Here is a 13175-nt window from a genome sequence, read left to right on the forward strand (position 1 = left end):
CCCCCCCCCCCATCCTGCTTCCATTTTAGACTGATCCTGCTGCCTTGTTTCATCTCTTTTCCATGATTCCCAGGTCCCTGGGAAGGTCCTAGCTTCTCCTGCCCTAGGCTTTTGGAAGGTTCCTTTCCAGGTGGATAATTACAGTGCTCCTCCACATAGAAACCCATACTTGGATCAGTATTTTTTTTTTTTTTTTGACTCCGCAGTTAAAAGCTCATTCACAGCTCCTGGAATCAACTTGGTGTAAGGCCATATTGGAGAAGGCTTCCAGAGCTCTCAGAGAGCTCTCTGGCAGTCTGGCAGTCCACGGGAAGAGGCTAATTTCAAATGGACTCAAGCAGGCATAAGACCTCATCACTGTCTCTCTCAAATCCTTCTGTGCCTAACTTCTACGAAAGAGCTCATCTTACCCTCTTCAAGTGTGTTATTAATTTATATTTGGTACGATTAAGTACATAAAGCACTTAGTTATTCCTTCAAGGACCTAGTCACACATCCTGTTTTCAGCCCCAGGGTTCAGATGAGGAAAGGAGAAAGAATTAGGGGAAGGTTGAACAAGGATGAACTTGAGGAGTCCTTGTTCCTCCAGACAAGGGAACCAGCTTCTTGGGCTGGCCCATGAAGAAACTGATGCTGCTCCCGCACCCCTTAAAATCTATGCTTACCAAGACCCAACTCAGGTGCCCGAGCCCTGAGACCCTCTGATGTGCTTCTGTTCATCTCCCTTTCCCCTTATCTCCCTCCCCCACATTCATTTTTCCTTTTCTCTCACTTAGGCAATAGCAGATTTGGCTTCAGCCCTCACCAAGCCATCATCTAACAAAATGTGTCAAGAATGTCTGTCCCAATCAGCAGGAAAAAGCCTGCAGTTGAATGTAGTAAATTTCTTTAATATGGATTGATTTTCTGGGTTAGGAACAAAGGTTTGAAAGCCTAGGTGGATGGTTTGACAACCCCTCTCTGCTCCCTTAAATCCCATGAGCCTCTGGATAAGGGGCATTGAAGTATGTGGATGGTGCCATGCCAATGATCCTTACTACAAGAAGAATCCTGCTTCAGGTACTATATCCAACAGGCTCAGGCAGTTGATATGGTGAACATGACTGACCCAGAGCACACAAAACCTGGTGATCTGGAAGAGCAGTCACATACTGCTACTTCTCCAGGATCTCTCCCATCTATAGAAACCAAGAGAATGGAGGCTGAAGCAGCCAACTCTATGCACTGTCAGAATAAATCTGAGCCAGTCTCCCTGGGCCCAAGTTGATACTGCAGTACATGGTAAGCTTGTCAACAGAAGATGGGGGAATCTGGCAGACTGTGTCAAAGCTAGATATCTGTGTCATTCAAGGCTTGGTGTGTACTGGGTTCTCAGTTTGCCTGGAGGGTACCTGAGTAAGGATATAGAATTAAATTAATTCTGGAACCCAGAATAAAACTTGGCAAGCCCCTATTTTCTCAATCCCAGGAGAATCCGCATCCTATAACCTGCTGGAGTTCTTTTCTTTTGTTGGCCCCAAGCCCAGTTGGGGCTTCTCAAATAATAGCTACCCTTCTGTGCTGGAGGGAATCCAGGGACTAGACTGTGACATTGTCAACATACATGAATCAGCCAAGATGTCTAGAGAACCACCTTAGAGTGAATCGTCTGTTTGGGCTCAGTGCTCAGGAGAAGCTGATGGGAGGGAGGGTGAATGAATGCATATAATTGGGGTCCAAAACTGGCCACCTGTTCTGTGGTACTTTGGGAAACAAAGCAACAAAGCCTCAGCTACACAGCAAAATCCCCATGTGTCAGGGACAAACCCATGTACTACATCTGGTGCCAAGAGACAAAAACATCTTGTATGTACCCAGAATGAAATCAGTGGCTTATTGATTATATTTGTGTTCCAGAACAGGAACTAAAGGGTACACAGGAAGTAGTGAGGGAACTTCTGACCAAATCTCAGTTTATAACTACTTATGAGTGTGGGGTAATATTATTTGGATCATCAACTGCTTAAGCCCAAGTAATAATATTCCTGCTCCCCCAGATGTGCTGCTCTGATTATCCCAAGGAGAGGAGGTTGTAAAGTAGGGGTTCTCAGCCTGAGTTTCACGGATGAGCTTTAAGGGGATCTGTGAAATTGTTTTTGTAAATGCGTGTGTTTCATTTTGGGGAGTCTATAGCTTTCATCAGAATCTCAGAAGAGCCCAAGATTCCCCAGAAGTTTAAGAACTTTTGATATAGAAACTTAAGGATTAGAGCAGCTGAAGGGTGATGAAGTAATCAGCAAATCAGGACATCATACAGAGTGCTCACCAATGACAACCTTCTGTGCAGCCCACAGCTCCCAATTGACACTGTGGAGACCTCATATCCTATTAAAATTCTGTTTCTTCTTAAATCTTATGAGCCTCTCCTCTGCCTCTTCTTTGTGTTGTTTCCCCATGTCACCATCATTCTTTTTTGTCTCCCCAGTCCTCTTCTTCTCTACCTCACTTGTCCCTCTTTCCCTCTCTTCCACACTCTTTCCCTCCATTCCTCGTTGGCCTGATAATTTACAACTGAAGTATATTCTTAGTATTCTCAGTACATTCCAATAAATCTTATAGAATGTAGCTTTGTGTTTTATAATTTTTAAAAGCAGCTGAAATGAATATTTTCTATTACTCTAAGAAAAATTACTTTTAGCTATCAACTACCCTGTATGCATGTCTATATATCTGCATGTGATTATGTTTGTGCATTCATTACACTTTAGGAACTGCACAGTCCTAGTGTACAGTCACCTTTACAGTATTATGACATTCAGATCTCCTTTCTTTACAGGATAGAAGAACTTACAAGAGCCCTGCTATGGTGTCTGAGGCAATGCAGAAAGATAGAGGAACATGGGCAGAACTATGAGATCCAAGTTCACCAGGCTGTGTGGAGACCAGGAGCATGCCCTGCATGCTCCACCTGGTCTCAGGAGCTGCTGAAGGGGAAACAGACTGCTTTTTTTCAGAGAATATAATTTCTCCACTCTGAGCTGAAAATAGGTATCCTACTATTGCACACAGGTAAGTCAACAGGAGATTGCCTTTCTATGCACACAACCACACCAAGAAGCGAAATGCAGCACCAGGACCTCTGGGGTTGGAACTGGCAAAGTAATATAGTCAAGAGCAAATTAAAATAAGGTCCTCTTCCCCAGCTGGCCATGGAATAAGCCAGGCCTAACTGGTGGTTCAGTCTCCATCAGCCTAGGCCCTAATGGAACTTCTGAAAACACAAATCCTCCAGGTAAGAAGTTGGCTTCTTCATGCCACTACAGGGACATGGGGCCTGGGTGAGCATCTTAAAGGGAGAAAGGCCCTGTGTGTGTCATTGGCCTCTCTGAGGCACTTGTTTCCCTTAAGACCTTGGCCACAGGTAGGCATTGGTGGTCACCAAGGGTGATGCTGGGTAGAAGGTAGAAGAAATGTATATGTGGGGCATGTAAGTGTAGGAGGAAGCATGAATGTGTTTGCAGGTAGACATGTGTGTGTGTGTGTGTGTGTGTGTGTGTGTGTATAGATGCAGCTTTAGGTACATGGATGTGTGTGGGGTGAAGGAATAAATACACATGTATATATTGGGTATATATATATATGTAGGACATGTGTGGGAAGAGTATGTATATGTGTGCATGCATACATATGTGTGTGTGTATATATGTGTAGGGGGTCTATGGGTGTGTGTATATATGGGGGAATATATGAATGTAGCTTATGGTATGTGTGTAAGATGTGGGAATAGGATATATATGGGGGCAGAGAGAGAGTGTGTGTAGTATTTGTGAATACGTGGGGTTGGGCAGTTTGGACATACAGGTAAGGATTTTATATGCATATTGGGAGGGAGAATATTAGTTTGTGTTTACATGGAGAAAGTGAGGGACAGATGTGTGTGTATGTGCAGTACGTGGGTGTGTGGAGTAGATAAAGTGGGATGTGTAGGAGGATATGAGTGTGTATGTATGTGTGTGGGTGGGTGGAAGGACTATTTATGAACATTTAATGTATGTGGGGTTTGGGTGTTGATAAAAATGTGCAGGTTGTAGGTCTTTGTGTAAATATGGGGTAGAGGAAAGTGTGAGTGTGGATAGGTGTAGATGTGATAAGATATAGGGAGAAGTATTAGGAGAATGTGTATGTTTGTGTGTGTATATGGAATGTGAGAGAAACCTGTGTGGGTGTGGAGCATATAGAATGTGTGGGTATGTGTATATGTGTATGGAAAAGACTACACTTGGAGTATATATGTGGAGTGGCAGGAGAATATGTCGATAGGTGAGGGAGTCTATGATGTGGACATGGAGCTATATGCATGTGTGCTTTGTGGGTGAGAAATAACTGTATGCATGGGGGTAGGTGGAGGGTGGTATATGACTCTATGGACATGGGGTAGAATAGAAGGAATATCTCTCTATATATAGGATCTTTAGGAACATAGGGCTGGGTGGGTAAGGAACAGGACACTAGCGAATAAATAGACCCTACAAAATAGCCAAGTTAAAGTCTGGGTGCAGAGACCTGGCTTGGAATCTAAGAGAAGGGATGAGTTTGAACTGCAATACCAGTGGCTTCTAAATATTCCAAGAAAGGGCCTGGGGATATGTGGAAGCCCCCAGAACTTAGATAGGGGTTATGGGATAACAACATTTTGACTATGATCATTACGCCAGCTAGAGAATCAAGGCAGCCTGTTTTGAGTTCTCTGGCATTCTTCCCTCCCTCCCTGAGATGCCAGTCTTCCTTCTAGGCACCTGGCAGGGAACATACCTAGTACCCCAACTCGATAGTTGAGGGTGATAACGATGACGTTGCCATAACTGGCAAGGACGCTGCCATCAATCATGTTGCCAGTCCCTTCCATGTAAGAGCCTCCGTGGATGTAGACCATGACGGGCTTAGCACCACTGTCCCGAATATCTGCAAGGAGAAGGGGTGAGACACAGGCTGGGTAGGTTGCCCTTCCTCCCCCACCCCCGCCAGCCCTGGGGGGGTGCGGGCAGCAAAGCTATCCCAGGTGCCAGGACACCACTGCCATCCCTGAGGGCAGGACTCATGGGGGCTGCTCATCCCGGACCTCAAGAATTGGTCAGAGATATTTGAACTTCAGAGATGTTTGGGAGACTTGGATTTCAAGTGCCTCCCAACTGAAGATAGCCAGATACTTCTAGGCCTAGGTCAGCCATGGTTGGGCTCTGGGGGTGGGGAGGCAGCAGGAAGAGGGAGGACTGGTCTCTTTGCTGCATTAGGTGAGTCCCTGCCCTGGGCACCCAGGAGTCCTGGGACCTGACATGGCTTTAGAGAGCAGGGGCTGGGGAGCCCTGAAACCCCCAAGACTAGACCATTTACATGGAAAAACGGCCATTGGCAGCAGCTGGCCCCCCAGTGCAGACAGAGACAAGAGGGGTGGGAATAAGGGGTGGCACAGGGAGAGAACAAGGAAGGATGTGGGGAAAGGGGAGTGAATAGCAGAGATAGGGTTGGGGGAACCTTATTGACATGGTTTCTCAGCCACGTGCCCATTTACCCCATTCTTCCCAGGCAGACTTAACCAGAAATACTGGGTTTGGGGCAGAACTGAGAGAGCCTGCTCCCAGTCAGCAATAAGATGAAGATGAAGCCTCCCCAGAGGCCATTCAATGAGGGCCGAGCAAGTGGCTGCTCCCAATCCCAGGCAACATGGCGTTGGGGCTGGGGCAGTCAAGAGAAGTTTCCAGGCCTGATCACCTTTGCCTGAAACCTGTCAGTCGGTGAGCTGGACCAACACTCTGCCACACAAACATAGCCCTACCCATCACCAGTGGGCCCCCCTGAGCTGTCTGGCCCGGCCAGGGGTGAAGGGGCAGGACGAGGGCATGGAGGTAGAGGGGAATGCTCTGCTGCAAAACGAACGAATCTGTTACCCCAAGGAGGCAGGCTGTGCCGATCATCAGCCAAGGAGCTTGTGCCATCTACTGACAGCTGTGGTGTCCTGGCCTTAGCCTGGCATGTTAGTCCACATCTTTTTTGTTCTGTCCTGAACCTACTGCAGCCCGTAACCCTGTGATCATCATCTCTCTCTTTCTGGGACAATACTGAGGAGGTTCTAGCCCATTTGCTTGTCACTATCTTACTTCTCAGAGTGCTGACTGGCTGGGCCCCTGTCCCGGGAACCAGGCTCCCTCTAAGGTACAGGGGTCTCCTCCACGAAACATTAGTTCCTCAGCATTCATTTTCCTTGGTTCCCTCTCGCCACCCTCCCCAGGTCCCACTGTTCTCCACTCTCCCTGCTGCTCAGTAGGGGCAGGTGCCCATGAACTATAGAAGATAGGGGAGGGTATGGGGCTGGGGTGAGGAAGATGCCCTCCCCATGGCTCTGCCTGTGGTCCCCTGCTCCTGCCAGCCATGCCCATCACCCCGGAACTCCCAGTGGCCCACGAGGCCAAAGACGGAGGAACAGCCTGACGGCCTCATACAGGAACAGAAACACACCAACAGACGGACAGACAGACAGACGGGGCTTCTCCCCATTGAGAAGGGGAGGGGCTCTGTGCCATGCACCAGCCGCCACGCCCTGCAGCCCCCAAATACCTTCATCTTCATCCCCGTCATTATCCGCTAAGTCCTCGCCCTGTTTCTTAGCGCCGGATCCTGGGGACCAGACACGGGGAGACACAACAGCACAGAACAGAGAACAAAACAGAGAGAGAATTCAAAAACAGCATGACTGCAGTGTGGCCCAGCAAGCCAGCTCTGGGCCTGGGCCCAGGACAGGCAGGAGGGATGGCAAGAACTGAGGGAATGGGTGGGCTGAGGCCCAGACCTTTATTAGGATGATGGTGTTGCAGGCCTCTGCTGTGCTGGCCTCCCTGCACCTCCCTGCCCCACCTCCCTGTCCCCAACAGCCCCTCTCAACCAACCCCTTCCCAGTTTGGAAGGAGGTAGCAGCAGGTGGGCCAGGGCACAAAGCCAGAGACCCACTCAGGGGAAGGATTCATTCTGGGTGGAAGGGGCTGTGCATGTGTACACAGGCAGGTGGAGCTGGAGAGCAGGGGCAGGTATTGAAGATGAAGGGTGACACTGCCAGCACGTGTGAATATCCATGGGAGGTATTTAGGGCAGAGACATGTTCCAGGAACCCCAGGCCTGAGCTTCTGGGACCCAGTGGGCAGGATCAAACTGGGCCTCAGCTGACCCTGATTCCCACAGGAGAAAATGGGAGATGGAACTTTCCCTCTGGCCTTGTTCATTGGGGCCTCCTGCTATGGTTAATGGCAAGTGGGGTGCCTGCCCACAGGAACCAGTCTTGAGAGCAGCAAGCATTGCTCTGAGATGTAGAGAGAGCCAGAGGGCAGGGAGGGAAGGAAGAAATGGGGAAAAGCAGAAAAAGATGATGAGAGAGAGAAGAGAAACAAAGAGATAGGAATAATGGTAATTAGTTCCTACCATCTACTAAATATTTACCATGTGCCAGACACTCTACTTCTGCCACATTGTTTGATCCTTACTCCCCAATGAGGTAGGTACTATTCCTTACTCCTGTTTCACTGATGGGGAAACTGAGGTTCAGAGAGGTAAAGTGACTTGCTCAAGATCACACAGCTAGGAAGTGCTAGAGGTGAAATTCAAACCAAAGTCTGCTTGACTCCAAAGCCCATGGTCTTTCCACTGCACCATGCCACCTTTAGGGGATGGGGTAAAGTGAAGGGAAGAAACAGATGAGAAAAGAGGTGGAGCATGGAGGGAAGGGGAGAAGAAGGGAGAAAAGAAGAGACTAGAGGGCAGACATTTAGGACCTGGGGGTAAGCTGGTACCAATTCTTCCTGTTCTAAGGAGACTAGAAGTGAATCTCAGAATGGCTGTGGAGAGAGAGATATCCTGCCTGGATGCTGATCAGCGTGTGGAAATCGAGCTAATTCTGCTGGCATCCTAGGGTTTACCCTCTTGCATATCTTACAACAGATACTCTCAGCCTAGAGGAAGCGAATAGCCCTCTTTCTCAGCTGCTCTGGACTCTGGTGACTGGATTTCCTTATAGCTATTAATCAAAACAGGAACTGCCCTCATACTACAAAATGGCTTTTCAACTAGGGCAAGAGCCCAGCCCTAGGGTATAAACTGCCTCCAGCTTCCTAAACTTCCAATGGCACCTATGGTCTTATGTTAACTCAGCAGCTGCCAGTGCTGCCCTTAGAAACCTGATGGGACATGGTCATCAATCATCACCCACACAGAAGACAGCCCATCAAACTAAAAGGGATCACTTATCCCTAGACATCAATTCCCTGCAACTTGATGGGGTAGGTGAGTGGGGCATGTCTTCCCCAGGAAACCCTTCCCTTCTCATCCATTGTCCCTGGTTTAAAAGATGCTGTCCCTTCTTCACACTTCTGTGTTGCTGCATTGTCCCAGTCTCCTTCACACAGACACTTTTGCTCCTTCAACTTGGCCCTTGCTGAAAAATTCCTTGCTGCCACGGTCCTCACCAGGCACTATCCCCAGATGCTGTACAGCTGCAGGATCCCACCCAGGCTGCTTCACCTAACCTATGCACATCATGATGACCTCTGGGTATGGGTCTCCCTGAAGAGGCAAGGCTTGGAACTGTTCCAAATGGCCAACAGGCCCTAGAGAAGTCTCATTTGAACAGCTAAATGACCAAATTGCCCACTTCCCAGTCTAGCCTATGGGGCTTGGGGAAACCCGCTGAGTTTTCTATATCAGGCTAGGAACTTCTTCAGGGCAGTAATTAGGTCTTTAGTCTTCAAAATCTCTCCTCTACCTCACATCACTCCATACCCTAACAGCACGTAGCACATGGCCTTGCCTCTCATCCACAATGGCCACTGGTAAATGTATTGAGTGGGGATTTCTAGTCAGCTCTCTGGCCAGTCTCAGGGCTAGACTGAAAAACCCTGGGTGCTTACTGGAGTCCTGGAGAGATCATTCTTCCTAAGAAACAGTCCATGTTAATGTCATCTCTTCTCCTCACCAGACCCCACCATGTAATTTATAGGAGCAGGTTCAAGAGACCCTCTTCCTGAATTCATTTAGAGACTGATGGAATGTTAAGGTCAGAATGGTCTCCTTTCACCTTCAGCTGTGGTTCTGAAGAACAGAGGTTCTTAGAGGAAAAGACTTGCCTGTGGTCTTACGGTGAGTTGGCAGCAGAGCTGGGACTCAGTCAGGTTTTGTGCTTCCCAGACCTTTTCTATAGCACCATAATGCTTCTGCATTTGTGTGAAAAATACTGATGTATTACCTACTATGTGTGAGGTCCTGGGTTAGATGTGGAGAGGTGGGAAAACACTATCCTTTAGGTATTGTGTCTCACTCCATGCTCCAGTGTGCATCAGAAGCACTCAGGGCACATGTTCAACGTGTAGATTCCCAGAAATTCTTATGCAGTAGGGAACATCCCACCCCAGAAATCTTGATGATTTCATTCTGAGAAACCCTGCTCTATGATATCAAAAGAAAATGAACTCCAAGCTTGCCAAAGGGATATAGGGATGAGGTTGTGATTGTCCTCCTGTTCCTTTGGCTTTACTGTTTCTGAATTGGCCCAAATCAGGCCACATCTCTTTTTTTTTTCAGAGTTGGGGAGGTGGGAAGGACCAGATGCAAGTTGCCTCCTTGAACTACAGTGGAAAGAACACGCCCTGAGGGTCAGAGACCCAAGTTTTGGTCCCAGCTCTGCCACAGACCAGCAACAGGGGCCTTCAGCAGAAGCAAGTCACTCCCCTGGGCCTGTTTCCTCATCTGGAAAATTGGAATATTAATTCCTGCCTTCTTTGCTTCCTAATATGTAGGGAGAATTTTATGAGATTAAACATGAGAGCACTTTGTGGAAAACATAAAGTGGTATTTGAATAGGCAGAGAGAAATTTCTCTGAGCAAGAGGGTAAATTTACAGTCTGCCTCCCTTACAATCCATAGTGCCCAGACACCCCCCAAGTTCTGCCACCACAGCAGCCTGGGTCTCTCAACTAGGTTATTTTGGAGTGGTAAGGCAGGGGCCTGGGGTGTGTGTGGAAGGAATAACTAAATCTAAGTATACATGTTTGGTCTAAGCTTCAGGTGGGAAGAGTTGAGCCCAGACTTTCAACCCAGAACAAAGCACTGGAGGGATATTCTTGTGGCTCCACTCCCTGAGGATGGGGAATCCTCTGGCTCCATCTTGGCTGCCTAGAGTTTCTCTTGAGGTGTCACCAAGAGAGCCACTAGCTCTGTCTTTGGCACACACTTTATACTGGAATTTGGAGCTGGGAAGACTGGAAGCAATGGGGTCACTTCTTCTGCTCTGAACCTGTCTAAGGCCACCAAATCCTCCCTGCAAAGCAGCCAGGACCCTCGGATGAGGTGGACCTTATGCCTGCTCACCACCCCCTGAGCCTGGGCTACTTGAAAGAAGGCAGGGTCCTCAGGGGCAAGGGCAGGTGGGCAGGCAGCCATCCCTCTCTCTCTCTCTCCCTCCCCGCCGGCTCGCTACCTACCTCCTTTCCTACATATTTTCTTGTTGGGCTTTCGGGCGCATTCCTTGGAAATCCGCTTTACTGTAAAATGAATAAAAAACTAAAAAATAACAGGAGGCCTCTGCCCAGGGGCATGCACCCCCCACCCCCCAGGCCCCAAGAGCTGAGCTGCTCTGCAGGCGGCACATGGCAGAGAGCCTGTCCCACCATCTCCTTGTTTCTGTCACTTACCTTAGTGTGACCCCCGCGGGAGGAGGCATCAGCTAGTGAAAGAGGAGGCACCTAAGCATTGCCCACCAGGCTTGCCCCCCGCCCCCCACACACACCCAGCTCCCTTGGCCACACACACCTACCACCTTTAGAAGCAGGTGGAATGGCAGCAGGGGGGCCTGGTGGAGCCAGCATCCTCCCGCGGGCAGCTGCCAGCAGTGACCCATACTCCCCCAGGGAACCCCCATCCAGCACTGGACCTAGACCTGTCAAAGCTCTCAGGCCTGGCCAGGCCCCTCCTGGCAACAGTGTCACTCACACATGGGAGCTCGGACAATGCTGGGGAGGGAAGAACAGGGAAGGGGAAGGGGGAGGCCAAGCAGAATGATAGTTAGAAGCATTTTCACAGACAGACAGACGACGCATGCTGCAGGGCACACAATCACATGCAAGCCACAAACACAATAGGGCAGGCGGGAGGCAGGGAGGGCACAGTGCCTGGCCACAGCACTCACCATCCTCCGTGGGCACATAGACGTTCAGATATAGGCAGTCTTCGTTGGGCTCCTGGATGTAAGTAGCGACGATATCCAAGTTGGCAGTGAACCAGACGGGAAGCATGACTTCAGGCACAGCTGTATGGATGTTCTGGGGGCACACTGGGGGAAAGTGTGTGGCGTTCCGGATGCCCGACCAGGACGGGGGTGGTTCAGGGGGCAGGAAGCGTTTCTCGCCGATTGGGGGAGCTGCGTAGGGCACCCCCAGGTATTGGTCCACAGGCCCCAGGATCTCACTGGGCAATGGCACCCGGGCACCCCTTAGCTTCCCAAAGTGAGTATTGACTGTGGGTGCTGGGGCCTGGGTACTGGCCCTCAGCACCAAACTGAGGAACCACAGAGTGAGGCACAGGCTCCGGCCAACTGCGGGCGTGGGGCTCAGGGGCAGCGAGGGCAGGCCAAGCCGCAGCCACATGTTCCGGGCAGGGGGACTGGCAGGAGAGGCAGACTCCAGGGTCACAGCATCAGCCCAATAGGCAGCCCCTTCATGGCCACACTGACTTGAACCTCAAAACTGCTCTCGAGGGACACCTACAGGTGCCCGGCAACGTGGAGAGCTGGTCGTCCAAGCACCACGGCTTCAGAAAGGGGACTCCCTCAGGGCCAGACAGGCCTGTGGAAAGAGGGAAGCACATGTCATCCAAGATGCCTGGGAGGGCTACCGAGGGGTCCTGCTGGGCTTGGCCTATTCTCCTACAGTTAAGAGGGGTTTCACATGCCCAGGTTTCCAGGAACTCAGGTTTCCAGTGGATCAGTAGGTGATCCATTGCTGGTCAAAACCATTTTATGTGCCGGGCCATGATTGGGAAATCCAAAGGGTGACAATTGTTGTCAGAGTGACAATTGTTGCCACTATAAGTTCATAGTCCCCAACTTCAACTCCACAGCCAATGGAGATCATTGAGGTCAGCTGGAGTCAAAGTAGCAGGTGGTGGCAGGGGGTGGGAAGAGCTGGAAATAGATCTTGGATCTCTGGGCATGCTGTGTGAATATGGAGCTGTCTAGCCCCTGGGACCCAGTAATCCCACACAGGAACCTCCCCATTAGGACAGGGTAGGATTGTTCATCTCACTCCAGGTCAATAAGGCAGAAAACTGAAAAGCAGAAGATAGGCAGAGTCCCACAGAGAGATCCCCAAACCCTCAGGCAGGGCAGAGGGCACTGATGGCCATTCACCTGGGACCCCAGACCCTACCATACCCATCACTGCTCCCAAATCCTTAAGCCTTGGACTTTTCTGTTGGCTATCTCTTAATTCACACTGAATGCCAGAATCCAGGGCAGGAACCTGTCTGCCTAGCATGCTAGGCATTGTCAATACTAGTCCAGTGTAAAATAAACAACAGAGTGTGGGGACACACACTCAGAGATTCATAGAAATAAACACACAAAGACTCAAAGAGGGAGTAAGAGAAGCCAAGCCAGGATCACAGACACTGCGATATTCACTCACAGAGACATACATTCCAAAGCCCACAGAGATCCCCTCATATAGTTCCACATTCCGAGACAGTTGTGCCTCACACAGCCAGAGCCTCACATAGTGATACATTCAGAGACACACACAGAGACCTACTGAAATATAATCACACATACCCGCATAGGTAAATATCCAGACACATGCAGCATAATGGTGACACATAGGTGGAGACAGAAACAGAAATAACAACCCGCTCAGACACAGGCCTTCTGACACAGTTACACAGTCAACACATATACACAAGCACACATAGATGCTCCAGCATGGGCACACACGCACCCACGCACATGCTCATGCACGCACACACACCACAGGCACATTTAGTTTTTCCCCATTCTCCCGCCTTCCGAGATTGCAGGCCTGCTCCTTTAAGAAGTGGCTGAAGGGGTGGGGGAGGGAGATTGGGAACGCCCGGCAATCGGCTGCCACCACGAGAGGGGAATGAGAATGTGT

At 49.7% G+C, this 13175-nt stretch overlaps 1 protein-coding gene across 4 annotated transcripts in view; it reads right to left on the minus strand.

The window, feature by feature from the left end:
• Positions 1 to 13175, minus strand: part of Nlgn3 (neuroligin 3) — a 26902-nt gene that overhangs the window by 13348 nt on the left and 379 nt on the right. For 2 of the 4 annotated variants that reach the window (XR_007345031.1, XM_048797249.1), the window contains exons 2-5: positions 11201 to 11855; positions 10497 to 10556; positions 6592 to 6651; positions 4792 to 4941 (exon numbers count right to left, since the gene is read on the minus strand). Coding sequence is in view for 3 of the 4 variants with exons in the window: in XM_048797249.1 (XP_048653206.1) it covers positions 4792 to 4941; positions 6592 to 6651; positions 10497 to 10556; positions 11201 to 11657 (727 nt within the window). In the remaining variant the exon portion in view is untranslated. The remainder of the gene's footprint in view (positions 1 to 4791; positions 4942 to 6591; positions 6652 to 10496; positions 10557 to 11200; positions 11856 to 13175) is intronic. The other 2 variants (XM_015501634.2, XM_048797250.1) reach the window with 2 other exon arrangements.

This window comes from Marmota marmota, unplaced genomic scaffold, assembly GCF_001458135.2.
Source record: "Marmota marmota marmota unplaced genomic scaffold, marMar, whole genome shotgun sequence".
Classification (NCBI taxonomy): domain Eukaryota; kingdom Metazoa; phylum Chordata; class Mammalia; order Rodentia; family Sciuridae; genus Marmota; species Marmota marmota.